Source organism: Varanus komodoensis, unplaced genomic scaffold (assembly GCF_004798865.1).
Source record: "Varanus komodoensis strain SLA01 unplaced genomic scaffold, ASM479886v1 scaffold73, whole genome shotgun sequence".
Classification (NCBI taxonomy): domain Eukaryota; kingdom Metazoa; phylum Chordata; class Lepidosauria; order Squamata; family Varanidae; genus Varanus; species Varanus komodoensis.
In genome coordinates, this window is record NW_025336386.1 from 3,052,250 (window position 1) to 3,080,095 (window position 27,846).

The window sequence follows — 27,846 nt, forward strand, 5'->3', positions numbered from 1 at the left end:
TTAGGTTTTCAGATCAAGTAAATGGATCTGCTTGTGATTAAGCCGTGGTGTATGCAATGTTGCCCATTTCATTTGAACCCACAGCCCTCAGTGCTGTTACACCTATGAATCATTTATGGAGTTTTAAGTATCTGCTGGGTTATTGATCCTCTTAATTCAGCCCTGCAAGAGGTCTGCAGTTTTCTAATACTCTGAAATTATTGGGGCAGAGGTTGGACTGAAGTGGAGAAAGGAGGCACAACACAAATTGACTTTTTTCCAGACTGAATGTCACTGCATGCTCTTGATTCCATGGTGCTGTAACATTCCTCCAAATGCAGTGTGCACTTGCTGTACAAGTAAACCTTGTACAGCAAGCATAAGCTGGGAGGGGCACATGACACACAGTGTGAACCCAACTGGGACCTAATTCTATCACGTTTAGAATGCATCCCAATCCTGGAATGACTTGACCAGGATGTCTCGGTGAGCAAAATGCCTCTCTGAGAGCTGAAGGGCCCACTCGGCTAGCCATGCACTCTTTATCCGAGAGCTGCCTTTTCTTTCTGTAGTGTAAGTGCAGTGTGTTTGTTCTTCAGCCAGAGTGGGGCCTGTATGCTTTGGGGGGGGGGGTTAAATATTTTGCCCCCACACTTTCTCTCTCATAATCTGTAGGGATGGGCCTCAAAGGTTACATCGCTGTTCCTCCAAAATGGAAATGTCTTCTCATTTAACATTCCCTTTTTCTGGGGATTTTGGGGGGGGGGGGACGAGGGGGAAGGGTGGCCCTCCTTGTCCAAATGGAGTGGCCTTCGTCCACATCAGAGTAGTGTGTGCTTCAAAGCCAAAGGGCCAAGCAGGGACTAGCACCGCATTTAGTTGGGCTCTAAGTGCCCTCGATATCAGTGTCAGAGATCCGTTGATTCTATTTTTAAAAATCCCATGCCCTGTTCGCATTTTCCTCATTTAGCTGTGCAGTTTTTACTGCTCAACAGGAAATGCATTCCACTGACCAGCTGGACATTTTTAGAAATTCTTCCTTACTGCAGCTGGAACCCCCCCACCCCACTCCCCTGGATTTCTTCACAGGCAGCCTGAAGTGCATTTTGAACTTGGTTACAAAAAGCTTGCTGGGGCCTGTATTAGGCAGGACTGAGCTTCAACTGCAAATTCCTGCTTTCTGGGACAGAGCGCAGCGCCATGCATCCAGCCAAATTAAGCAGACAGGCATTCTGGGCCCCTGGGTCATTTAGCGCAAAGTTTTAAATTGTTTTGTTAGTCAGGCGATTTACCCTGAAGAAATTCTGGGACTTCTAGCCAGATGCGGTCAGAGGAGACCTGGTGAACCCAGGGGTTTATTTCAGCATGTCTGCTCTCAAGTATGATTAATCTTGGACCCATCTTGGGGAATTTTAGTTTTGTGAATGAGTGTGCTGGGCAGAAGGCGTCTATTCGCACACAGAATGATGTGGTAGCAGCCAAAACCCCACCTCAGTTTCTTCTTGAAGGTTGGTCTGGGGAAGGGCTGTTCAGGAGCAGCTGTCAAAAGTGGTCCCAATTGCAGCCTTCTGGAATGCTGATCCTTTCCCAGGTCAGGCCAGGATAATGTTGATACAGAAAAGTGAGTAAAGGATACTTAATGCCCGGGAAGATATTGGAGGTGAATCTCTGAAGAAGCAAAATGTGACTTGTAAAATGGACCCTGGTCCATACGGATTTTAATGAGATGACTCATAACTCAGGCAAAAATGCAGCATTACAGAAATGTCATGGCAGATTTCACAGTTTGACAGTTCAGAAACGGCAATGGCTCAGAAAAGCCAGTCACTGGACATTTCATGGCCTTTTCCAGCCGTGCCTTCCAGTACATGGACCATTAAATGCCAAGCACATTAGCTGACCAGGGATGCCTGTCCAGATAATGTAGACTGCATATTCCATCATCCACTGAGCACTGGCCCGGGCCAGTAGGAATTGCAGTTCAGCATATGGATAGCCACTTCTCTGCCACTGGCTCCAGAGAAGACAAGTTCTGACAACTGGAGTGTTCAGAATAGCAGATATTGGGAAGAAAGGGGATCTGTTTGAGCAAAAGGCTGGGCAGGGGGCCTGGGCTTTGCTTTGGTCCTCATCCCTAAACCTAGCATCTTTCAGGATGCTTCCAGAAGCAAATATTTTCTTGACATAATCAAGCTGGGAGACATCCCTCAGAAAGTGATTTTTCCAGAGCTACTGAGAGAGAGAGATGGACCACCTTTTTAATCTCAGCCACAAACGTTTCTGAAACTGCAAGTGGTACAGCAGAGGCTTTTGCCTGAGTATCCTCTTAATTCTCCACCCCAGGCCAATTCCTTCCACACAGAGTCACAGCAATAGTGCTTACAGCCTTCCTCTCCTACTGCTCTGCTATTTTGACATGGCATATTCAGAGAAAACAGGGCTGTTTCAAGCTTGAGATGGGCAGCCCTTGGACGTTTGCATCTCGCAACACAGAACATCTATAGCAGTATGGCCAGAAAATGCCATCATGATTCCTAGCTACCACCTGAACGTTCTCCCATGGGCTTCCTCTGGTAGCATTTTGCTACTCCTGCTGGCCACCTTGTTCATCCCCAAGAAAGCTGGCGAGTGGTTTCCCTCTGGCCTCCACCCTGGCCAGCCCTCCTCAGTCTGGTGCCCTCCACATGCCGGCAAGGCCACTGACCAGGCATGTGGGCCGCTGTGGGCCAGCGCACTGGGGGATGGGTAGGTGCCAGGTCAGGGAGGGAGGCCACTTTAGCAGCCGGTGCCCGTCTCCTTTGCCTTGGGAGCATGCAGAGCTGGAGGGCATGCAGCCCTCCCTTGGCCAACGTGCTCCTGCCTAAACACACCGAGGCGCACGTGGCCCCCTGGTGGGTGCGGGGGCCATGCAGCCGGTCAGCCAGCCAGCACTCAGCGGACTGAGAAGGGCGGCAGTGCCAGGTGGCAGCATTTAGCCTGACCGGGCGGCTTCTGTGCTGCATGCCGTCAGGGCCACAAAGTGCATGATGGGCCTCCTCCCCAAGCGGCATCCGGGACCACTCGTCACGTCATGCTGCCGTTACTTGTTGGTCCTGCGATGACACGGAACGGAAGAAGTCTGCAGAGGTGGGGTAAAGGTGGGGCTGAAAAGCAGTCTTCACCCCTGCAAGGAGAGGCCCCGAGTCGGAGGCAGGGTCCCGTGTTCTGCGTTGTTTCACGGGCCAATGCTGAATGCACACAACACGAGTGGGAGGGTGGGAAGCCAGAGGTTTCAGCTAAAGTGTTGCACCAGAACACAGTCCTGCTGAAATGGTGCCACAGGGGAGAGACGGGTGCATGCCTCCAACAAGGCATGCAGAGTTTAGCTCTGGCAGGATACTTCTGGAAAGACTAACTGTGCAGAAATCTTGGGGTAGCTGCAGGAGTCTGGCTCAGGAGGAAGGGTCGTCTTTGAGCTAGTCATGGAGATGCTTCCGCCCCAACAAAGAGATTCCATTGCTCGGAATTGCCCCGAAATGTGGAGGACCAAAACTAGGCAGCGGGTTAGAAGGAGTCCCTCGTTCTGCCTGTCCAGTTCCCCCACCCGTTTCAATAGTGGGAGAAGGGAAAGAAAGATGAGGAGCATGGTGTACACTGAGGGGGTAGCCGCTTCCATTCCAGCTGCACCCCCTCCTCCAAAGCAGCAGCCGCTCCCTTCAGAATAGCGGCTTTCTGCTTGGGTGAAACGGCGGCAGCAGCGAAAGGTGGAGGAGCTATCCCCCCTACTTGCACACCAAGACGCAGTCCCGCTCGCCTGCCCCCCACCCCACAATGGCCTGCTCTGCTCTGGTGCGAAACAGCCCCCCTCTAGGAGAAGAACAGCTCTTCACAGATCTGCCTGGTCTGCTCTGGTGATGCGACGCTGTGGCCGATGGTCCTGGAGTCCACATAGATTTCATGGTCGTTCCCTCCCTGTGGATGAGACACGCAACATGGATCGGTCCCCTCCTGCGGCAAAGGATTCTGCACAGAGGCTCTGCACCGCTTGGCACGTGGAAACCCAAGGGCGATCTGTGGCGTCTGCAGGCAGATAGGAAGCATCCTGGCCTGAGACCGCAGGGAGCAGCTGCCCGCTGCTTCGTGGGCACATTCGTGCATTGTGCTGCCACCCGGTGACTGCAGTGCTGAGTGGGCATCTCACAAGGAGCCTGACAGGCAACTGGGCCCCCCGTGGGATCACACAGGGAACCAGCCACTCCCGCACCTCACCACCACATGCCATTCTGGATTGCTACAGCTCCCCCCGCTTTAAACCTCTATTTTGGGGGGGGGGGTGTCGAGCCAGCTTGCACAATCCGTGTCCACTGCTGCGAGGCACCCTTCAAGGTCCCCACGGGCCGTGGGAGGGGCTGTCCATGGTTGCGCAACATTGCATTTAAAAGCAGCACGGAAATGGAGTACAAAAGAATGTGAGGTTCCAAAAGGACTGCTTAGCTCCAGGTGCACAACTGCGAGCTGCCGGCCTCGCAGTTCCTCAGGGATTTGAAATCCCAGATGGGATAACATGTCCCAGTTGCACAACTGTGGCTAAGTGGGTTTTTTTTAAAGGCACATAATTTTTGGCACAGAAAATGATGTAAAAGAAGAATAGAAGACCACAGTAGCCCCTTCAAGTTTCTACTACAACACTTCAAAGTAATTGCTTGCGGCTGTTAAAATGGGGATCATGAAACCCAGCTTCATGGGCAGCGTTTTCAGCTCTCTCACATACACAAAGTTTACAGTGTGTGTGTGTGGCAGAGGAGGAATGTCACAACAAGCATTTGTGACTCACAGTAGGGTCACTGCCAGTTGTGTACTCTGACTGGCAGCTGGTGTGCTTTGCTGAACCTTGCAGGGTAATGAACCCACGAAAACGACTCCACTGTCAAAAGTGGATGGAATTACTCAATTACTGGGTTTAGAAATCACACAAGCGCACAGACAAGGGTGGGGAAAGGGTTGTCATTAAAGGCCATGGGTAATTGTGTCACCCGAATGCAGCCAAGATAACGGACCCTGGCGAAGGCTGGTGCACTAGCAAACAACCAATAGTGGGTTGCCCTACATAGGTTGTCCATGGTTAACCTGCCATTGTTAGCGCAGCTAGATTCAGACAACACAGTCACTCATGCTTCAATAACTAGCCATGGTTGAACAAGGACCCACGCTTGACCCCTGAGCCCGGATTCTGGTATTGTCTGAGCTGGGTCAGGATGAGGGGGCTTCCTATGAGTGGCGGATAGTGGCCTTACACCACTGATCAAATTCGCCCAGTGGAGATCTGTTGGATCGACCAGAGCTGTGTCTTGCCTCATACAGATGGTGGCACAACCAAGGACGCCGGAGCAGGGCCTGTGCGCCACCACGTGAGCAGCTGGCCAGAGGGCCTTCCTGAGCGGCCCTCCAGCTTATTTATTTGTTTGAAGCATTTTTACCCTATTCTATACAGAAGTCTCAGCTTCCAGTTTAAAAAGGGAGTCAGGACTGGGAACGCCCCTCCTCACAGTTAACTGTCTTGCTGCGATATAATCCCATGCCAACTTCGGCCACCTGAGGCATCCTAGATGCATTTCCACTAACCCATCCTCTCCAGCTGGCATGCAGGCTTGGAATGAAGGGTTTGTAGTTCACCAAAGCACCAGGAAGGAGAGGACTACAAGTACCATCTGTGATCTGGTACTGCCAAGTTTGCAACAGTGATAAATATGCTAACATTCTTGGGGAGGGAGGGATTTCTGTTGTGGAAAACCGAATCCCAAGATAACGTTGGAAACTGCTGGCATGTTTCAGTTCCATACTTACTGGCATGGTCTTATCTCCAAAGAAATGGATCTTTTTGAAGCCATCTTTGGTAACAATTTCTAAACAGAACCGTTTATCCCAACCGTCTGGGAATACATCAAAACTTATCTGGCCTCCTAGATGAACAAATCAAAATGGCAGCAGTTAGAAAAATGGCAGCATGTTTGTTATAATGTGAAGAGAGAGCGACTGCAAAGAGTGCCTTGAGCAGATTGTCCAGGAAGAGCTTCCCAGGCACAAACTTTTTCAGGATGGATTAATGGTGGGAGAAATGCAGAAAAGGGTGGCAGAGGCACTTAGAAAAGCTGGAAGACAAAAGACAAGATAGGAAAGATGTGCTTTAACCCTGGCTTGCGTGTGACAAAATATATTTTGGCCACAGTCCGAGATGTGCTACGCACTCACTCAAATGCTCCCCTGAATCCACGAGGCAAGGACAGCGCCTTAAAGGAAATCTCGGAACACCCAGGGACAATCCCCCCGCCCCGCATCCCACTTCCAAACAACCTCACAATCCGAGTTAATATTGAAGCACCACTGGTTTGTTGTGTTCTCCAAACCCTGCTATGGATACGAAGTCGCACATTCTCAGGAAATGCTGGGACTGGAACACTGAAGACGTTTGTGAACATGAAAACACCCTTGGCACTTCCTAAGTCGTCATGCACTGAATGAAGGTTGTCTTGCGAAGAACCTCGTCCACCTTGCCATCAATTTTGGCCTGTGCCTTTATGGCAGCGGCACAGAACTTTGGTCTTGGGGTGCCAATCTGGCCCTTGAGGGTTCCCTTTCCATTACCCCCACCTCCTTCCTCCCAGTTACGAACTTTGGTATTTTCCTGGTTTCTGTACAGCCTTTCCCTCATCCCAAAATGTTCCCAAGGCTCAGTTTCTGGCAGTAGGAACTGCAAGCTGTGATACGTGAGCATTTTTGGCCCTGTCCCTTTCACCTTCAGTTCCCCAGAGAGCATCTCTGAAATGAAATTCAGCCCTGTGGCTGAAAGAAATTCACAGCCAGTGAGGGACTGTAACCCTGCACATATTTATTTACAAGGAACGCCCATGAAGGCCAGTGCTTGCTGCCAGCCCTGTGCAAGGGCAACCAAAGGCCCCTCGCAGTGTTCACTTTTTAAATTCTCATTGGTGAGGCAGGTGGAGCCACCAACACCTGGACAGGTCAAAATCAGTGCGATGTTAATGAAATGATATTCAGCATTGCTTTAGAGAAGTGATACCTATAGAAAACGTGAGGCCTTTTCCTGCAAAGTCCCTTTGCAAATCAGCCACAAATTTCTCTCTTATATGCTCCTTCTGTTAAAAAAATAAAACAAGGGTCCATCAATGTCAGGGAACATCAGTTTGACAACAAAGTGCCCTGCTATGCCAGGTGTTAGCGCACTCCTCACCTGGGAAGCTGTTTAGCACCAACCGCTGCCGCCCAGCTGTGCTGTCCAATGCGTGTGTGCTCAGATGTGGGTCAGTGGGATGTTTGGCCCCCAAGTGCGCAGAGTCCTGCAGCCACAGCTCTGAGCTGGGAAGTGCTGGGGCTGAATCCTGTCTCTGTTATAAGCTGCCCGGGCACCTGTCTCTGGCTCAACACACGCATGCACCTGCCCAAGGTGGGGTCAGCAATGGTGATCGACCTTGCAGAGCAGGTATAGGCGACTCTGAGACAAGGGGTGCAAGATGCACACACGCACTGGTAACACAAGGGTGGACAAGCGGCTTCTGCTGAGACTCGGTGTGCTGCTGCTGGGCGGGGCTGCAGGCGGTGGTGGGCACCCCTTTTCTCGGCCTTGCCCCCATTTTCTCCCTCCCTCTTTCGGCAGCACCCCCAGCTTTCCTCTCTTTCTCTGTGGCGCCTCCCAATTCGCTGTCCCTCTTCTGCCCACCCAGGGGGTGGCCAATGAAGAAACGGGCTGTTCTTGCCGGGGAGCCGAACTGGTCCCACGCAGGGGCTTGGGAAGCGGGCGGTTGCCAGAGTGTGGCCCAAGTGCAGGACTTGTTCTTTAGCACAAGAAGAGGGCCTGTCCTTTCTGTTTAGGACATACTTTTGGGTAAGCTTTTGGTGAAGGGATCAGGACCTTAGACCCCGGGGAGCTTCTGCCTATTGGGACTGGGAGCCTAGGGTTCAGGAGCACAGTGGGACATTGAGGATTGGAGCAGCTCCCGGAGCGCCAACTGGCTTCCGAGGCTTCGCGTGTTAATTACTGCATTTATGTTTTGCTTTGGCTCTCTGGCGAGGAGCCCAAGGTGCGTGCAGTCCTCACAACATGCTGGCCGGGCAGGGCTGGGGACACAGCCCAAGAGATCGTGCAGGCACCTCGCTGGGGAAGCCCGGACAGCGCCGTTTTCCAGCCAGAGGTCTTTCGCAGGCCTGGCTGGAGGCGGATGTTTAATGCCCAGCCCTCTTCCCCCTAAGTGGGCTGGAGTGGGAGAACGCAGCTGCCTCAGACCCCAGTGAGAACCCCGACAGGGACAGCTGGCACGAAACGCACTGCTGCGGCCCAAGTACAGACCCTTCTGTGCACCCGGCGGGGACTCTGCCTCCATCCCGAAAGGCACAGGTGCCCTCGTCTCCTGGGGGTGCTGGAACCGGAACCCAAGGGGGCTGCATGTCATGGGCAAGGGGGCAAATGTTTTCTCACCTTATCCAGCTCAAAGAACTCAATCCGCTCTTTCTGGCTGCAGCTTCTGCCAACAGGGGAGATGTTCAACATCCCGTTCCGGAATTCAATAAAGGTGCCCCTGGGAAGTCAAAAGTTACTGTCTGGTGTAGCAGCAGGGAAAAGCCTCTGGGCAGGGAAGGCTGGTGTCTCCAGTATCAGTGAGGCCATTTATCCCCTTCGGAATGCGGCCTGATCTTTTAAGGAGCTGTGCATGGTGCCGAGGCATTCTGGGGGCAGAGTTCAGCACCACGGAGAGTGCCCTCAAAGTTCAGGCTGAAACTCAGGGTGGATACACTTCCCCACTGACACTGGAGCTTCTGACCTCCACTGCCTTTGGGTGAGCAGGCAATATGGAAGTCAGCGCTGCAATGTCACAGCAAGATTTCTGGTGGGGGTGCACATGTGTGTGTGGGGAGGGGGCAGAAAGAACAATCTGTTTTCACTGCTCTGTCATACTTTCCTATAATTAAAAATAGCGTCAAATAGTTCTGTGCAATACAAGGTTTCTGAAACCAGCAACCCCAACTGCATTTGCTGGAGAGAAAGCAAACCACTACAGTCATTAGACTGGTTTCCAAGTAAAAGTGCCCAGGATTGCTCTCTTCCAGTGTCATTCTAGAGGCGTCTACTCAGAAGCAAGTCTCATTCAGTTCAATGGCACTTACTCCTGGGGATCGCAGGGGTTCCTGCTTCCCTGGCCTGCTCTCCTGCTAAAGCCACATCCTCCAGCCAATCCTCTACTACTGATGTACTACTACTCCCAGCATGCCCAGGGCAGTCCAAGAAATCCCAAAGGCACTGGAGTGAGGACAGCTGCCCTGAAGGACCTTCTGGAGGCTTCATCGCCACTTGCCCCCCATGGGAAGTCCCTTTCCCACAAGCTATATCACACCCACCTTGTGTAGGAGCCACACACAAAATGAGGTGGTGGCAGGAGATGGCCACATTCCTGGGCCTTTTAGCTGTGGGTGCCAGGCTGCATTTGTTAACCCTTTCCATCCCTGCATGCAGGAAACGCATCTATCAGGGATCAGGGTGCTTTTTCTGATGTGTAAAAAGGGGGCAGCTGCTGGGGGGCTAATGCTGCCCACGGCTCATGCGCGCTGCCAGTCGCTGGGGAACAGGGTGGGCTGCAGGGCGCTTCTTCCACTCCTGCAAAGCGTTCCCTCCACACTGTGGGAAGCCCAGAATGGGTCCAATTCAGGCACACCATACATACCGCTTTCTTGGCAGTTTAATTTTGGCAATGTAACTCAGGCAATAGTTGATCAGGTCCTGGAGTAGTTCTTCACCCAGCTGGCCTTGAATGCTCTGGATACGCACACCAAAAGCAAGACAGCACTCAAACCAACCTGAAAAAGATGCCCAGAAAAGGGATCTCTCCCCACACCCCCTCCCAGAGAGGCACAGTCGCTAAGGCAGCCTTCTGCTCAGCAATCCCCAAGGATAACAATTTGGGGTCTGTAGCACAGGCACCCCTTTGCTTCTCTGCTCCAAGACGCTGGAATACAGAAGCGGGAAGTTCAGGCCCACTAGGTCCAGGGGTTCTAGAGATGGTCGCCCCCCATTGCATCCCCAAACCACCAGTCCTTTGGGGGTTTCCCAGCAACTGTGCCGTGAATCCCCTGACCCCATTCTAATGGCTGAAACGCCTCTCCTGAAGCTTAATTATGGGTGGGAAGATTGTGAAGCTCCACAGTGTCAGCCTTTTTGGTTCTGCTGCTTCTGCTCTCAGGCAGAAGCTCTCTCTCTCCAGATTGCTGTTCAGAAGGCAAATTCAGCCTTTTGGGATGAACGAAGGTCCAACACCTTCCATGGTTTGGGCAGCCAACTCCCACCCTGAAGCTCCCACAAAGTGGTGTCAACATGAACACAAGGGTGCAGGATTAGACCAAATCCCTGAGTGGCCAACTTGAAGACTCTGGCAGCCCGTAAGTGCCACACTCACACTTCACTCTGCCATTGTCCCCTCCACTGGGAAGGGCTCAGTTCAACAGGACTGTAGCCAAAATGGAGCCACGGAGACACAAGAGGGAGCAAGTTTGGGGAATCCTCTGTTTTTAAATAGTCCTTTAAAAAGTGGGGGGCGGGGGCAGGGAGTGAGCATAAGGAAACAGTTCAATAAGAACTGAGCCTAGAACGGTGCTTTGTAGGGGTGGAACGACACATCCTTAAGCAAACCTGCCTGGCTGAACACTCCGTAAGCAGGCCTGCCACAAGGAAAAAACTCTCTACAGCAGCCTGCGCCGGCTCCCACCCAATCCGTTTTCTACCACTTTGGCCAATCATCTTTTAAAGGCTCATGCTACCCCTTGCTGTGGTAAAGAGCAGCACATGAATTGGGTCTTCTATCAAGACAGCATTACTTTCTGCCCTGTATCTACAGCCGCTTAATATTTGGAGATGACCTTGGCTTCCTGTGCTCCTCATACCATTTCTAAATTTCTGCCATATTCCCCTCCATGGTCTCACCTGAAAACACCTTTGTGGCCAGCTCTGTTATCAGGCCAAAGCTGAAGCAGCTGCCTCCAATCCAGTGCCCCGCAAATGTGCTGGACTACAACTTCCATCAGCACTGGCAAGCATGGGGCACCACGTGGGGGATGCTGCTTTGAACATTCAAATGCTGCCTGACAAGGGAAATGCACACTTGTGCCACAAGAGGATGCACTGAACAGAACATTCTGTGTGCAAGATTACAGCGTTCTAAAAAACCACAGCCCAATGCTCTGAAGAGCGCATCATGGCTGACCTGCACTGCCAAGGAAAAGGCACAGGCTGCCCAAATGCAAGCCTGTTAAGAGCCCAAGCTCCTTCCACACGAGTCTTTAACAGGGATAGGAAAGACATAAAGCCTGCCTGGAAGATAAAAATATCAGAAGGGAATGTGTTATGTAGATTTGTGACAGAATCCTGGTTTAAATCGCATGTCTGAACACATCTTAAACTGTTCCCTTTTTCAGCCCAGGGGAGTGGAGAGGGAAAGGTGCACAGGAAATGACAATTGTTAAGTACACATTACAAACACACCTGTTTACCCAAGAGTTTTCCATCCTTGTATGCCACTAGACCATTTTCTGGGAAGACGTAGTCAAATTTTTCAACCACTAAGAAAGAAAAGAAAAAAGAAAAGAAGACCATTTTAAACATAGAATCAAAGAATAGTCGAGTTGGAAGGGGCCATGAAGGCCATCGGGTCCAACCCTCTGCCTTTGCAGGACACGAGTCACACCATCCCACTCAGATGGGTGTCCAGGTTCTTTTTGAATGCCTCTGGTGTGGGAGCGCCCACCACCGCTCCAGGCAGCCGGTTCCACTGCCGAATTGCTCTGACAGTGAGGAAGCTTTTCCTGATGTCCAGCCTGAATCTGGGTTGCCGCAGCTTGAATGGATTATTCCATGTCCTACACTCTGACATTAGCGAGAAGAGATCTTGACCTTCCTCTTTGTGACAGTCTTTGAGGTACTTGTAGAGGGATCTCATGACCCCCACTCAGTCTTCTCTTCTCAAGGCTGAACATGCCCAGTTCTCTCAGTCTCTTCTCATGTCTCCAAACCCCGGATCATTTTTGGTGCCCTCCTCTGTACCCTTTCCAATTTCTGGACCCAGAAATGCCTCTGGTCATTTCACCTCAGGTACCAGGTAGATGAATCCAGAAAACATTTTATATTAAATCTCATGGAAGATTTTAAGTTTCCAGAGATCAACTTCCTGTAGCCAAGCAGGACAAAGGGAACTTGGCCTCATCATGGTAGTGTGCTTTTGCTGGCAGGGTAGACATTACGAGGAAGGGAGAGCTTCCTGTATTTTTCCTTTTAGCACAAGGCACATGCAAACATTTCTAGGGACAGGGGCATGGCCAGGAGCTGCGACAGCTTTTGATTCTGTGGGTCCTCAGCTGCTCCCTGCTTACTCTCACCAGACATGCCCATTTTCCCCTCTCCCAGGCTGGCATTTTGGAATTATGTCTAAGGCAGGGATGAAACTACAGTTTACAGGCAAACTGTGGTAAATCGTAACTACAGTTTTGATACCTGTTCAAAACTCTGCCTCCATAACAGGCTTTTTGGATTTTTGTCTCCCAGGTGCTTTGTAGCTATTTGGTACCATACTTATCAAAAATTCTCCCCAAGGTTTCAGTGACTAGATTACTTAAGCTGAAAAGGACAGATTTTACCCAACTGGACACAGTCTATACAAAGCTTGGAACTGTCCCCACTGGCAGATGGCAAGCTCTTGCTGAGCATCGTTTGCGAGCATAAAATGATATTTGCAGAAAGTTACTTCCACAGAAATAAATTTGCTGGCTCAGGAGGAGAAATGAGGCGCAAAGCTGCTCTACCTGCAATGGAAAGATGCTCCAAATCAACATAACTTCCTTGTCTATAAATCACTGCTCAAAGTCCAGGGTCTCCTGATCCAATATCTTACCATCATCTCCAAGTTGCTCTTGAATCTTTTCAAAGTCTGAACCGCCCACAACTCCCACTTTCACTTTCTTCCGTAATGCCTGCAGAAAATCTGCCATCTCTGGGGTGATTTTCTAGATCCATAGAGGAAAAGGAATTATGAAAATTACCATGGAATCACAGGACAGTATAGTTGGATCGGGCCAGTAAGGCCAGCGGCTCCAATGCAGAACTCGGGAGTGAAAACACAAAGCTGGTGGCAAATATTATTTTTATTTCCATCTTATCCTCACAAAAATCCTGTGAGCTGAATCAGAGGCCAAGAACTTGGAGGTTATCTAATAAGCTTAATGGTTTGAGCTCCCCTCTATATCACATTCCTCCTAAAGAATAACCTCTTGACTGGGTTTGCATGCCATGCCATGGCAGCTTTTAACTGTTGTTTGTTGCATTGTCCAAAGGTAGTTGTGGTATTTCAGTGTGGTATGTTTGGTCTGTGGAAACCAAAACAGCATAGAAAGCATCTGATCAGCTGTCAGGTAGGTTGCAGTAAAACTGGCAAATCGAAGTAACTATGCAGAGTTGCTTCTCATGATGGGTGAATCCACCCGGTGAGTGCGAAAGTAATTACGATTGTCAGCATCATTACGGAGTTGTCAATACATGAGAACATGCAAGTCCTTTGAGGCTGGCACCAAGGAAACTGCTTTGTGTAGCTTGTCTCCACAACTGGCTTGTGAGTGTTGTTTTATCTGAGGTGACAAAATTGTCAAAGATGGTAGCACACCTGAGGACACCTAGAGAAATCCTGGCCATAGGATTGGATTGAACCTGAGGCTTTCTGAGCCCACCTCTTGAGCCACTGTCCTGCACTGGCCCAAAGCCAAGAACTGGTCCTTCTGCTGTGCGCCCCATTAGGAGTGCTGGGATCCAGGAATAGCAATATGATACTCCATGCAATATTTTCCCACCAAGCATTACTATTGTATCTAAGCCAAGTCACCTAGCTCATCAGGTGAGTGAAATACAACAGAACCAGTTCTGTTGAACTAGAAACAGTATTGTTACTATTGTATATTAGCTTTCTATCCCGATTAATATTGTTTTATTTCGCTGGATAAAGTACAAAGGCATTTTTTCCAGAAAAGCTGTGCAAAATTAGTAATACAGAACAAAGCAAAAACTGGGAGGACAAACATGATTGGGTACTTCCAGACCACAACTGCAGTTCTGCAAATTGGCAGCTAAGCTCCACTTTGGCCAATGCTTACAATGAGATGGCTCCCAATTTCACCATACTTACAGTAGACCCATTGAAAACAATGACTTAGCTGTTCCACTGATTTCACTGGGTCTCTGTGAAGTGTGATCCAATTCCGTAAATGGAGCTGCTGTTCGAATTTTCTTCTAATTTGACCTCTTCTATGATACATCCCACTGCAATATTATTGACAGAGCAATATTAGTAAAAATAACAATCATAATTGTATCAGTGATGTTAAATACATTATTAGTAGTAGTAACAGTGGCATAATTAGAAGCACTGTGCTCCTGCCCTCCCCCTTAAAAGCGAGGGGGGTCAAAAGCGCTCTGCACATGTTCAGGAGCACGCGCGGAGAGGATCTCCAAGATTCCCACCTGCCGAGCCGAAGTCAGGGTGCCGTCCACGTCGAAGAGGCAGAGTGTCTGTTCACCATCGCCCTCCATGGCCGCTCCAGGTGCTTCCCCGGCAAGCAATGAGGTGGCCGGGCGAAAGTAGCTCCGCTTCCTCCTCAGCCAGCAAAGAGTGGACTACAACTCCCGGCGTGCTGCAGAGGCGGGTGTCCTCTGCGCATGCGCAAGCCGTAACGTCATTGCAAGAGTTCGGGGAGAGACGAGAGGAGGCGGGGAGGGCATAGAAGCCGAGAGTGACGCTTCGCTTCCGGGTCAGGCTGATGTTTGCGTGGCGGAAGCTTATGGGTCGCTCTCCGCAGCGACTCGTCCTCCGGGGTGGCAGCTTCCGGCTCGGACGAGGCGAGGGCGGGCAAGTGAGCGTGTAGGCGACAGGCCAAAAGCGTCTCTGCGGAGCATCCCGCAGAAAAGTAGCGGAGAGACTGGATTTTTTTTCCAGAAGGAGAACCCCAGGAGCGTGACCGCACACTTCAGGGTCGCCTTCCCCAGCCTGGTCTCCGGGTGTTTGAACTGCAAGTCCTATCATGGGAACTGCAGTCCAACACGTCTGGAAGGCACCCAGTTGGGGCAACCCGAACGGAGGTTGCAACAACCCTGCAAGGAACCCCCTTTAATGCTGCAAATAGTGGCTGGTTTGGATTTTCAGCCCCACCTTCCCCGCACGGCAGAGGCCGCGAGCTACAAGTGTCCCTGCGGAGCCGCTCCCCTTCCCGCGCGCAGCAGCCAGTGGCAAGCGGAAGGCTTGGGCGCCAATGACTTGCACGCAAAGCAGGACGCCTGCCTGCTAGCACAGGAAAAGGCCGGTGCCGGAGGCAGCCTTTTCTCTGGGTAGGCAGGCTCCGTTTCTACCCCGGGGGTGGAGGGCGGGGGGACAAGGCCAGGATCGCTCTAAAGAAACTGGGAAATTCCGTATGTCTGGATAGCTTGTAGTTGGGCGATCCGTTTACCTGGATCAAACAAAATGCCCCAGAAGTGTGTAAGTTTTCGAGTACTCCGGAATCCTTCATTGGACGGTTAAAAAAGCGGCACGGCTGCTGGGAGAGGACCAGAAAGCACAGCGGCTGGGCCGGAGGGGCGGCCTACTGCAGCGTGTGCCCCCCGCCTAAGCTTCCTCCTGCCTTGCCCCACCTAGCCTGATGAAGAGTCCTGGAGAACCCAAAGACTTGCACCCTCTGGTGGCTTTGCTAGCAAACGGATTGCCCAGTGGTGCGCCTCCTTTTCCCGTCTCGGACTCTTCGTTTTCCCTCCTCCCCAAAGTACAGCTGAGCAGCCGCTCTAATGCTGCAAGCTACGCCCATTCACCCGAAGTAAAAGCCACGAAGTCAGTGGGGTGGAGCTTCTGGAGAAATCCTCGGCGCGAGGGAGGGGGAGCCTGGCACTACAGTTCCCAGCATGCCACGCACATACAGCACTACGATTCCCGTCAGGCAGTGCGCCGCAAGCCGGAAGAGAAGAAGGGTCTCTGACCGGGGTCGCATGTGCTCGGGCCGCATGGTAAGGGCCGCCTGGCTTCCGCCCCCGCCCGCCGCGCTCTGCTTCGAGACATCGCCAGCTGCGTGGGACTGCAAGCCCCATGTTCCCCCGCCAGCATGGCTGCTGAGGCGGCCCCCAACGCAGCGGGTGGGCGTGTGGCAGTGCCGCCCTCACCAGCCCCAGCCTCTGACTGGCGCAGCTTGACGGGCGCGGCAGTCCGGCGCGTCCTGTGCGCGCCCGGCTGCGGATCGCGAAGGGACTTGGCCAGCCGGGGAGACGAGCTGGTGGGCGGCCGCGGGAGCCCCGCGCCTGAACCAAGCATGGGCTGCTGGCGGAGCAGCTCCCGCAGCGGAAGCCACACAGGAGCGCAGGGCAGGGGTGGGAGAGGGGCAGGGCTCCGGCTTGTGCAACAATTCCAGCCTCCCCCGCCATGGGCTACACGGGGGTGGGGAGAGTTGGTGCCCTCCGACAAGATCCGGAGGGCTGGTGAGGAAGAGGCGGGGCCAGGTGTGTGCTGAAGTGCCTGCGGGGGCGCACTCGGACTCCCCGCCCCAGGGCCTGAGGTTTGCAGGAGCCTGGAGCCAGACGCTGCCTCGCAACCTGGACCTGGCCACGCTAGGATGCAAGTCGAGCCCGGCTGGGTCAGGCCAAGAATTGTGTTTCCGCAGTGGGCCCGGGCTGCCACAGGAGACCTGCAAGGAGTGCAGTGGCGTCCATGCACCCACGGTCCCCAGCAAGCTCTGGTGCACATGCCTCTGATATGGGAGGCAGCATGGAACTGTCAGGACCAGTTGCCATCGAGCCCCTTCTCCTCCATGGGTTTGTGTAACCCCCATTTCCTTTATGCACTCCCATGAGGGGAAGTCTCGGTGCTTGCTAGTGTCTCACCAAACGCACATTCTTTGCAGGCCAGGATCCTTGCTGCTTGCACTGCCCCGCACTTGGCCCCACTGCGTGGAAGATGCCTGCAACCGTGGAGGAAAGGAGTCCTCACCTCCCACCATTCCCTTGGCATCTTCATGGCACTGCAGCCCTGGAGCCAGCAGGGCCGTGGTCTTTGGGGGACACAGCCCAGGCTGCTGGGTGCTTTAGCTTCTCGGGGTGCCCTGGAGCAGAAGTCCAGCACTGAAGGTGTGGAGCAGTTCCAGCTAATTTACAGGTTCCCGGCCATCAAATACTGCAGGGCTGTTTCAAGGCTAAAGCTGCTGCAGACGGCCATCACCATCTTGGCTCTGCCTCCGGTCTGGTTTCTTTACTGGCAAAACCACATCAGCCTGGCCCAGTGCCGGTACAGCACTGGCATCGCTGGCTTCGCTGCTGTCATGCTGTACGGCATGAGCTTCTACTTCCGGCGAATCATTGGCATGATGTACCTGAATGAAGATGGCACCACTTTGCGGGTGGCACACCTGACATTCTGGGGGAGGAGGAAGGACATATACTGCCCTGTTGAAACAGTGATGCCCTTGGGAGATATGACCCAGCAGAATGACGTACTGCTGCAGTTCAGGCAGTATGACCAGGAAAACTTTTTATATTTTTCTCTCCGCTTTGGGCAAATAGTGGACAAGGAAGGGTTTGCAAAAGTGTTTGGAGAAGTATCTTAAGGCTTAGGAGCCACAGGTTCTCAAGCTGTTTTCACTGAGTCAGGAATATTTCAGTCTTCCCAATGCAGCTTGTGCATTTGGGACTGCGTGATTTGAGTAGATTTGAGCAGTCCTGGACCTTGGCATGCTGTGCTTGGTAGACCAAACCTGGTTGGGAAAGTGAATTGCAAAAGGTGCCGGGAAAGGGTGAACTTCCAAAAGCAGCCAAAGAAAATTGTGTTCTCTGCAAGGCGTTTCAATTTCTTGTGAAATACATTGTGAGAGCTTGTGGTTTCCAACAAAGGTAGCAGTCATTTCTGGACTCCCAAATCAGGAATTTCTTTACTGTTTGCACTCTCAGAAAATAAAAGGTCCTCCTCCATACTCAGGAGAGAGGGTGAGAATGCTGTTACCGCCACTGAAAGAATATGACGGAACTGAAACATGCTGAGGCTTTGTGTGGTTCTGTGAAGAAGCGGCTTCACTGGGCATTTTCCAAGCTGTGCTCCTCTTTTATCTGAAGGGAACCATTATGAGCAGCACAGTGGGGAAAAGGGCTCTGAGAAATAGTAATAAGGGTGAAAAAGGAAGTGGGGATTTTTACATTTGTGGGATGCACAGTAATTCTTTTGGTATTAATTCCAGGTTTTGTGTTGTTAACTCAGGAGCACAGATCCTCAGGCTTGGGAGCCAGATGAAGTCTCTCTGTGAAGTGAGTTTAGACATTGCAGCAACACAGCCTGAAGGGTTGCGTGTGGGTCGTCCTTGAACATGGGTTATCCTGTCTGCACCAGCTCTGGCAACTGTTTTGTTGGTGGCAAACAACCAAACCCATTCATGACCCAACAGCAAACTATGGGTTCTCTTTGTAGTCATGGTTAAGAAACTAGGGTTTATTATCATGGCTGGGTTCAGACAACCCATGTTTCAGCCACAGATCAGTGTTGACTCACTCTCACCCTTGGGTTGTCATGTCTGAACCCAGTCACTCAGGCTCTGCAGAGCTTTCCAGTAGGCCATGCCCCTTCTGCTTCTGCTACCTTTCCCAGCCATCAATTGCTTGTAGTGTCCCAGCTTTTGTGCACCCCTTTCCCCTCCTAGCAGAGGTTGAAGTACCTGTTCTAAAATTTAGGTACTGTCAGGAAGAGCTTGATGCTACAGTATGTGGGCACTGTGGGTAATTTTGGCCATACCTTGCATCCCTCAAAAGTGTTTTCGAAACAAGAACAGCTCTGCCAAGTGAAGAAGTTCAATTATAAATATTTTATTTTAAGAATACTGATTAACACAGGAAACTTATGGATCTTTATGGCAAGGCTACCAATTACATCAAGGAATACAGTTAGGTACTTGGCTTACAGATGGATTTGGCATAGTCAACAGAAAGGATGAAAACAAAGTTATTTTTGAGGATGTCAGTTTACACTTTAGGTGACTACCATAGCATGGTCTGACCACCATGAGGTTGTGCATACAAGTTCACAGTTAAAAGTGCTCCATTAAAATTATTTTAAAGGAGAGAGGAAAAAAGACGCACAGAGAAGTGTTTTTTAAGCAGTACGAGAAGAATATGGCAAATGTTTAGGTTATCAGACTTCAGAATTTGGTAAAAATACAAGGTTTGCTTGAGGTGGTCATAGGATCAACTGCACTGATATGATGAATGAACCCGATCCCACCCCTCTGACAGTATCTGACCTGCAAAGGGGATGGCCGGGAGGTGGGCGAGCAGGCGCCCACCGCGAAATGCTGGGCAAATGTGAAGGAACCCACCATCCCTTGCAAGCAGGCTGTGCGATTGCCCAGCAGCCCCATCCTGCGGGTGGAATGAGTGGTGGGATCAGCCACCCACAGCATCTCCCTGCCCCCAGGGGCAGGAGACAGTTGGGCAAAACTGCACTGAGCACGAAGCAAAATGAGATGCAAAGAAGGCGTGTGGCGCTGACCCTGCGAAGCACTTGCTTCCACAGGCTGAAGGACTGCAGTTCTGCAGTGAGTGCTCCGCCAAATGACAACAGGCCCGCCTTTGCTGGAGGGAATGGCTTCTGAGAGGGTTCCGGGCTGCTGGTGGGGGATCCCTGCAGCCGAGTGCGGGGGCTGGACCCGCTTTGCCATCGCAGTTAACTTCCCGATGGGGAGAGGGGAGCATCTGGCCACCGCTGCAGGGGTCCACAGCACAAGGGGCCAGAGGGTCCCACCAGTTCTGAGACATCCCTACCCGGCTTGAGCACCCATGTCCAGGATTGCTCTGAAGCTCTGCATGCTGGGCCAGCTCTGGCTGGGTGCTGCGGGAGGCCAGGGCTATTTTGAGCCAACAGTGGCAATGTCACTTGTCTTTAACCATCTGATTTTAGATTTCATTACTTCCATCTCTGTGGTTCTGGCATGCGATGCAAATGAGAGTTGACTTTCTTGCCACACTAATTGTTGAACCCACACCACTTATTTTGAGGTAGTAGGAAGGAGGAAAGGGTGGAGCTGCAGCAGCCGCTGCTGAATCGGGCTCCTTTGCCCCCTATTGTCAATGCTGTGGTTGGCACGCATTCATTTATTTCATGCATGCAAAGAGCTTTCTTGGCATAATTCTGCATTTCCCCCTCTTTGACACTGAATGTTTTTCATGGCAACTTGCAGCAAGGAAATGGATGTCCCGCACCATCAGCCCCTGCGCATTCAGATCACACCTCTGCTTTTGAGATCTTAGCAAGGGTCTGCCTACATGCAGACCACAAGGACTGGAAACTTGTTTTAAAATGCCAATTGGGATTGTATGGAAGCTGCTGCCACAGTCTGGGCTCCAGAGGCACTGTGGCCATACAGTGCCCTGATGGTAGTTCAGCAGCTTGGGTGGTACCTGGCACATCGCAGGCCAAATTGGACCTCTCTAAAGAGCTTGATGTCTGATACCTGGAGCTTTGGATGCTACAAGGGGAGGGCTTATCTCCTTACAGCTAAGGCGGGTTCTGGAGCTGCTTCCTCCGTGAGCCTGTACCTTTTATAAAATTAAGGGTTGGCAACTTGAGTGGCTTGCATGAAACCCAGGCTTCTGCAGTTCGCTGCCGTAGCCTGCTACTAGGAAGTCTCTCAGACACTGACAGGAGAAATATCAGCCATTCGCATGCCCCTCTGTGTGAGGGGGCATTTCATATACTTCTACCCCCAGCAATTCCAGGCCATACAGACTGGACATGAAGGTGAGGTGGGGGGCACTGGGTGTGTGTGTGGGGCTGGCTTTGTTTCCCCATCCTACTTTTTAGCCTGCAAGGAGGGGGCAGACGTAAAAGGCACATTATCCAGGGAAACAATGCTGTGTTTGGTTCAGCAATTGGTGTAGTATTTAAAAGTGGTGGTGGACTAGTGAGGTCTATGGGGCACGGGGGAGTTCTCTTAAAAGGCTTTTCTCTTCACAGTAGCTACAAAAGACCGTACTTTCTGCTTAGCAGACAACTTTGTCATCAAAAATCTTCAAAACCCACACTCACAAACTCGGCTGCTGCATCCTCCGTCTGGACACCCGGAAAGGGCAGAATTAAGACCACGGAGGGAATTCCACTTCAGCACAAAGGGGGTTGAGCCAGGCAGCCGTATTGCCCGCAGCTGTGCGGAACCCTGCCCTGCTCCCCGCTCGCAGGATCTGGCAGCCTTCCTCAACCTGGCTCCATCCAGGTGCGCGGCATTCAAGCTCCCCTCATTCCAAGAGGAGAGAAGCAGTCCAGGTCGCCCGCAGAGCACCAGGATGGAGAAGGCTGCACGACTGGCTGGAGGCTTAACTGGCTGTGCAGGCCTACGCTGGTCCTCCGAGGTGAGGCAGTGCTTGGAGAAGCGTATTCTGGTCCTGCAGCACCGAGGTGGGTCCCCGCCAGGACTACTCACCGTGCCTCGAACAGTGCGCAAAACAGCTGCCTGGAGGAAGATTCCGAGAGACGATTCCGTTGGCAAACGTTACTCTGGGCAATGCAAGCAGGGACTCCCAGCTGGGGCCGGGCCTGTGCGGTGGTACAGGAGAGATGCAGGTCGCGGGCTGAACTGAGGGGCCAGAGCTTGGGGGTAAAGCTTGTGCTTGGCCTCTCCAGCAAAATGGGCTGCAGGTGAAGAGCTCCCAGAGGATCGCTCCGGACTCGGAGGAAGGGCATCAGAATGTCCAGTGATGCCTCACTGGTGTGGGACTCCAACCACGACTATGCCTATGAATAGGATAATGGCAGTGGCTGAGCAAGAAAAAAATTCTGGGGCGTGTGGCAGGAGAGCTTGGCAGAAATGCCAGCTTGATTTGATGCGAGACAGGAAATTCCATGCTGAGTAGGAAAAGGACTGAACGTAAAACTGCCGAGACCAATTTCCTTACACAAATTGTGATGTAACCACACTTGGAATAGGTGCTTCTCTGGTCACCACAGCTCAACAAGGACATTGTAGTGCTGGAGAAAAGGTGTCGAAAAGTGCAGACACGGGGGCTGGGGCAAGGAAAGAAACTCTCAGATGAGAACTCCAAGGAGTCACCCCAGGAAGCTGACGGGCGGGAAGTTCAGGACAGATAAAATGAAGGACTCTTTCACAGTTTGGTGTTATGTGCTTTCCAGCCACCTGATCTACGATGATCTTGCAGGTGAGAGCCCTCCTGCCCACAACAGCCCTGCTCAGCATTTCCAAGTCTAAGGTGGTCACTTCCTTCTTCAGCCGTCAGCTTACTCTAGTATGATGGTCTTCTACAGAATCCACTCCCACAGGATGGCCACCCATTTGGGGCTTAGACAAATTCATGAAAAAGACAGCCAATCAACAGCTCCTGGTTTAGATGCATAAACATTGCTCCCAGTATCCAAGGCAATATGTCTCTGCATACCAGTTGCTGGAGGACGTGGAATCCTGGATCACAGAACCATAGAAGAGTGGAGTTGGAGGGGCCCAAGAAGGCGATCAGGCCCGGCCCCTGCTCCAAGTTAAAGCTTCCCCCTGCGAGGGCTGCCCAGCTGCATTGCAGACGCCTGTGGTGGGGCCGCAGGCCACGAGCTCCATTATCCTGTTGCTCTGGCAGTCAGGAAACGCGGGCAGGGAGGTGCTGTTGAACTTGCGCCCTGCCTGGGGGTTTCTGCTCAGTTGCTGTGGGAGCTGCAAGCGGCGCCAGGTAGGCCCTTAGTCTGGTCCAGCATGGCTTGTCTTAATTCCTAGGCGGAAGCTTGGCTGGGAATGGCGTCTGCCTGGCTGAGATGCTGGAGGGGAAGGTGCTAAGCCCCCAGCCTTTTCTGAGAACTGCAGCCCCTGTTGTGGGATTTTCAAAACCTGCTACCATGGCTTAGCAAACTGGAAAATTGAGGAAGTTGATGCTGCTGAGGCCTGGGCGTGAAAATGCAGCAGGAGAATCCAGGAAGGTGAAGGATGCAGTAGTCAAAATTAGGACACTTGGCTGTAGTCCATCGCCTCTTGTGGGGGTGGAAGTTTTGGAGCACACACAGATGCACGTCAGTGGCTGCTCCCTCCTTTGAAGTGTTCCTCAGTGTGGAGACAGAGCTCTGGACAAGTGGCAGTATGCGCGTGTTTTCCAAGGTATCGTCACGACCTTCAAGGACTACAGAGGCAACGTGAAAAGTGCACCTGCACCCCAAGTTTAGCATGTACCGGGACTGCTAAGATAGGCAGTCCTGGCCCCACCCCATGGCTCTGCTGCTAGGAACTCGGAACGTTTGCCAGGAATTCAGAAAGCACCGGGGGTGTCCAGAGTTGCAGCCTGAAGCAGCTTGAATTGGTGGTTAGCATGGAAAAACAAAACATATATTTTACAAAACAACACTTTATGAATTCAGTATTTCCTATTAGTGAAAATATATGATTTTTAAATAAACTATTCTCAGATTTTAATAGGATTTGGGCTCTCTTAGTGCAAAGTAAGACTTGGCTACTTGAAGTCTGCTAAGATGTCGCTGAAGATGTTTAGGAAGAGGTGCGCATGATGATCCCGGAAGACCAAAGTGGGCCGAAAACGGATTGATCTGTCTCCACTGCCTCCCAACACCACACCTGAAAGCAGGGGAGAAATCCTGTTAGGGGAACAAAGTAAACAAGCAGAGGAGCATCCACATTGCACAAAAGCATCCCCTCAAAGCAACCTTGGGTGGTGTTTGCTGGCAGCATTCTGGTCAGAACAGGGCTGCTGGGGAGTGAGACAGAGATGGACAAGCTTGGCAAACTGGTTTGCAGAAGTCTGTTTCAAAAGGGGAAACTGAGGGAGACAAGCCCCCGCCAGGTAGGGCCATGCATGCGCAGTCATCGTAGAACAGGTCAGCTGGAACAGAAAAATGGCACTTGGGCATGGAATTCCCTGTTGGAGCAAATGTTTGGCTGGCGCCACGGGCAGCAGCCTGCCCTTGAAGACCACGACCGGCCCCCTGTAAGTGTCCACATGCTGAGTGAACATGATGCAGACCTGGCAGTATGCTTAGAAAGGCAGAACTCCACTCGTCACCACGTCCTAGGAGCTGCAGCATGTTTGGGTCAGCTGGAGCTTGTGAGAACTCTGTTCAGACCCTGGTTTCGCTGATGAGGCTTGTTTTACCAGCGGAACAGCAGGAGGTTCAGGTGCAGCGACAGTGAGTTTTAAAGGTGTCCAGAAAAGTTTTTCTCTCAGTGTGTTCAAACAGGTTTTGACCAGCATTCTGGGGTTATGTCTTCCTGTCACTCCATATTGTTTGCAAAATAGTTGGGATCCCAGGTGTACGAGGGGATTCTTGCTTGGGGACTGTGCCTTGTAACCTTGGCCACCTACCCAAATTCCTATAGTGGACACACAGGCTTGCATGGGTGGTCGTACTGGTGTGCATATAGGGGGAAATTTAAACAAACACTAAGAGCAAAAGCCTAAATGTTGAGAAATATATTGTAATAAGTTACTGGACCTGCATTCTTTTCAAAATAAAACTCTGTAGTGAAGTGCTTAAGAATTGCAACCAGCTTCTGAGTATTACTTTAAAGAAAAATAGAAACTTGTGGATACTGTACACAGTCGTTCCAACAGTGGTTTAGAACTGGAACTCAATAAACAATGTTATTTTTTTTCCTTAAAAACAGTACATGGTATTTCACATTCCAGTGTTTTAACAGGATTAGATGAAGGACATAACTCACTGGTATGGCACAAGCCTTGCATGCAGGTCTGGGACCTTTTGATGCTCAGGAAGGTGGAAAGGTGCAGTCTACCCTCTTCTGCTGACACTTTTGACAGCTGTCAAAAGTAGATCTTTCCCCTCCCATGCAGGGATTTAGGCTAGGCAAAATAAGGTAGTTTGAGGTACATTTACTTCCTTGCCTGAACTACCCAGCCTTCCTCTGTGCCTAGATCTCTACTTTAAAAAAAAGCAAAAAACACAAACAGTGCTGACAGCTGTCAAATGTAAGCCTCAGTGGAAAGGGATGGGGTGCAGGTTCTTTCCTCTCAAGCACCTACAGTCTTGGGAATGGATGAAAGTGGGAAAGGGGCATTGGGACCTGTGAGAGGGAGAGTGAAACCCCTGAGGATCTGGCTGGGAAGCGGGGTGAAGGCGTCTACCCCCTTTCACAGGCAAGGTTCACTCATGGCCTTGCCTTCACTGGACAGCTTGCCTTTGGACAGCTAACAGGGGAAAGCAAAGTAAGGAACGATTCCCATCCGAAGCCCCTCTAGGTCAGTGTCTACCATTGTCGGCAGATTCTCCCCTCTCTGCGGGATTGCAAAGATGAGGCTTCCCTCTTTTGGATCCACAAAAATGTGCACTTCTGCTCTTGCATAAGTCTGACTAAAACAACAATCATAAACAGCTCTTTGGGTTGCAAAAAGTAGTGGCAAACCAGTGATGGCATCATCACTGGAGCACTTTAAAGGGGCTGCCACTGGCAGTGTCCGGGTGGAGAGAACCAAAAGCTGCAACAGGACTTTTGCTGCTTCTGCTTTGCTCCTTGCTTCCTTTTACCAACAGTGGGGTTGGTCTTCCAGGTTTGGGTGACACAAAATGCCTTCATGGGGAAAACAGCCCACAGGTTCTTGAGGTGGCTTGCTTGAAAGCAACTGGCGGACCAGCAGAAACAGCCTTTAGCACAATGAGTTTGTGTTGAGAGTGCTAGCCAGCCACTCGTTTTTTCTGTGCTCCAAAAGCAAGCCAGTTAGTTTCTTGGCTACTGTCCTCAATGGGCTGTTGTTTGTCCCTCCCCCGCATACCCTCGATGCAGTTTGGAGATGGGTACCAGCGCTCTTGCCCCCACATCAGTAGTAAGATCTGCAATTAAGTAGTTGCTTAATTTCTATAGTGCATACAGCTTCTACCCATGTAAAATGGGTGTTTCTCCTTCATCTAGAACCCTTAAAATCCACAGCGAAGGGATGTGGGGAATGGGTCACGGCTAAAGCCCACACACACTCACCTTTGTTTCTGGCTATTGCAATCAGCTTATTCCTCATAGCGTCATTTGGTGTGTCGAATGAGCAGAATGTCCCCCGGCCTCGCGCCCGGCTGACCAGGTGTGGGTAGCGGTTCTAGAAAAAGAAGGAGTCGAGCCAGAGCCGTGGTGAGCCTTCTCACAGCCTCTCCCGCCACGTGCAAGAAGGCAAGGCGTACTGACCAGACTGCGGGGCTAAAAAGTGGTAGCAGAACAACGCTTTGCACTGGCTTTGTTTTTAGACAGGGCAAGCATGTGCTTCTCTGCTTTACGCTCGCCTTGTTCTTTGCCTTACACCATGCTGGGATGCTAGCGCAAACTGAGAATCTGCCGCTGTGTTGCGAGGGAAACCAAGGCCTGGGCTGCACTGTGGGAACGCAGGAGACAACTTTGCAGGCGCTGCACAGCGGGACTGGAGTCGCTGCTGCTGCAGGTGAGGACGGAAGAGAGAACTGTGGCAAAGCACGCATGGCACGGAACGGGGGGGCCTCCGTTTGCACCCTGCTGACGGGGGAGCTGGTGCCCGCATTGCACAACCCAGTGGACACAGGCAGGAGAGCCTCCTTTGCGGCAGGCAGAACAACGCAAGTTTCCTAGTTTCCAAGGAACGAGAGCAATGCGAGCAAAGCTTTCAGCATCACGTCTCCTCCACTGTGTGAGGCGGAAGTGCCATGTCGCAGCATCCGGCCATGGGGGAGGACCTGGGGGTCACAAGTGGCAGTGGAAGGACCTGCGCCAGTGCCGCCCTAGGAAGGCTGCTGTGGGGCACATGGCCATGGACGAGTGAGACCCCCGAAGACCGAGCAGGTGGCAGATGCAAGCTTGGTGAGCCAGAACACGAACAGCCCTGAGCCCACCGCTGATATGAAAATGGTTTTTATTTTTTTCCAGTGGGATGTGTACTAGGCCTGAGCAGTAAAATCAGGGCCTGGGTCTTTGGCCTCGCTTGGCATATGTAGAAATCGTGCCCCGGAGTTCCCTCCTGCTCAGCTTACTTGGTGTCATTTTGCACAGGCCCCAGGAGGGGTGGCCAAAGGAGCAGAGACATCGCTGTGCCAGGACCGGGTCCCCACCTTATCAGACAGGTTAATGAGCTCCTGCTCGGCGCCATGATTAGCTCAACGAGCTTGTGCCTTGTACTAGGCTCAGTTAATTTGCTTGTGCTGTGCAAATCCTGACACCCTGACAGAAAGTCTCGGGTGTTGTGACTGGGGTGGGCTAATGGGAATGTGAAACTTCATGTTCAAACGGAACAGAGATGGGAAGCTGCATTGGACGTGCTTTTGGGCTGCAGGCGAGGCAAACAGGTGGCGCTGGGATAGGTCAGCGACCATCCAAGGTAGTCTTGGTTTTCCCCATCCTTGGAGTGCCTTACAAGAAACACCTGAGAACAAATCTCTCCATGCATCTGTACCTGCAAATCCAGCAGCCCCGTCAGCAGAACCTTCCCAGCGTGAGCAGCGTTGCCCAAGAGGTCCTCTCGTTTTATCACGTTAATGACTTCTGCAAGCAGGAGGTTCTTGGAGGGGTCCCCAAGCCACGTGTTGAAAATCCGGTATGGCTGCAGGGTGGACGGAAAGAAGGGGAGGAAGAAAGGGAGGCAGGGAGGAAAGCGTGAAAATGGTAGCTGCTGAACCAACACACTGCTGCACGTTTCATTGACGGGACAAGTTACCCTGGCACAGATTCTTGTTTGGACAAGTGTATAAAGTCCCAAGTGGCTTTGGACCTGGCTAACCTGAAGGACCATCTGCTCTCATATATACCCACCCACCCCTGAAGATCTGGGCAGGAGGTCCTTTAAGAGATTCCTTAAGGAGATGAAGGGGATGG

General features: G+C 51.7%; 3 protein-coding genes across 4 annotated transcripts in view; 1 reads left to right on the plus strand and 2 right to left on the minus strand.

The window, feature by feature from the left end:
• Positions 1-1,663: 1,663 nt before the first annotated feature.
• Positions 1,664-14,628, minus strand: PMM2 (phosphomannomutase 2). The gene is made up of 8 exons (XM_044452611.1): positions 14,519-14,628; positions 12,903-13,014; positions 11,501-11,577; positions 9,690-9,781; positions 8,450-8,549; positions 7,037-7,112; positions 5,803-5,918; positions 1,664-3,930 (listed from the first exon to the last, which is right to left on the minus strand). The coding sequence occupies exons 1-8, from the start codon at positions 14,585-14,587 to the stop codon at positions 3,826-3,828; spliced, it is 747 nt and encodes a 248-aa protein (XP_044308546.1). The 5' UTR covers positions 14,588-14,628; the 3' UTR covers positions 1,664-3,825.
• Positions 14,629-15,416: 788 nt separating this feature from the next.
• Positions 15,417-21,183, plus strand: TMEM186 (transmembrane protein 186). 2 transcript variants are annotated; one of them, XM_044452576.1, is made up of 4 exons: positions 15,417-15,858; positions 16,933-17,537; positions 18,276-18,322; positions 21,021-21,082. In XM_044452576.1, the coding sequence occupies exons 1-3, from the start codon at positions 15,688-15,690 to the stop codon at positions 18,319-18,321; spliced, it is 822 nt and encodes a 273-aa protein (XP_044308511.1). In that variant the 5' UTR covers positions 15,417-15,687; the 3' UTR covers position 18,322; positions 21,021-21,082. The 2 variants fall into 2 exon arrangements, with proteins under 2 accessions (XP_044308511.1, XP_044308510.1); XM_044452575.1 differs by lacking the exons at positions 15,417-15,858; positions 18,276-18,322 and adding an exon at positions 15,873-16,045 and having other exon boundaries at positions 21,021-21,183.
• A 2,310-nt stretch (positions 21,184-23,493) lies between these two features.
• ABAT (4-aminobutyrate aminotransferase) overlaps positions 23,494-27,846 on the minus strand; it is a 28,126-nt gene continuing 23,773 nt past the window's right edge. Inside the window, exons 13-15 of the mRNA XM_044452574.1 lie at positions 27,428-27,574; positions 25,999-26,110; positions 23,494-23,625 (exon numbers count right to left, since the gene is read on the minus strand). Of these exons, the coding sequence (XP_044308509.1) occupies positions 23,504-23,625; positions 25,999-26,110; positions 27,428-27,574 (381 nt within the window). The 3' untranslated portion in view covers positions 23,494-23,503. The remainder of the gene's footprint in view (positions 23,626-25,998; positions 26,111-27,427; positions 27,575-27,846) is intronic.

Coding starts and splice junctions, on each gene's coding strand:
- PMM2 (XM_044452611.1), bottom strand. CDS start 14,587: ATGGAGGGCGATGGTGAACAGACACTCTGCCTCTTCGACGTGGACGGC. Junction 9,782..11,500: donor GAAAACTCTTGGGTAAACAG/GTGTGTTTGTAA, acceptor GTGCGTATCCAG/AGCATTCAAGGCCAGCTGGG. Junction 8,550..9,689: donor ATTAAACTGCCAAGAAAGCG/GTATGTATGGTG, acceptor TTGACTTCCCAG/GGGCACCTTTATTGAATTCC.
- TMEM186 (XM_044452575.1), top strand. CDS start 15,944: ATGCCACGCACATACAGCACTACGATTCCCGTCAGGCAGTGCGCCGCA. Junction 16,046..16,932: donor GCATGTGCTCGGGCCGCATG/GTAAGGGCCGCC, acceptor CATTCTTTGCAG/GCCAGGATCCTTGCTGCTTG. Junction 17,538..21,020: donor GTACTGCTGCAGTTCAGGCA/GTATGACCAGGA, acceptor TTCTCTTCACAG/TAGCTACAAAAGACCGTACT.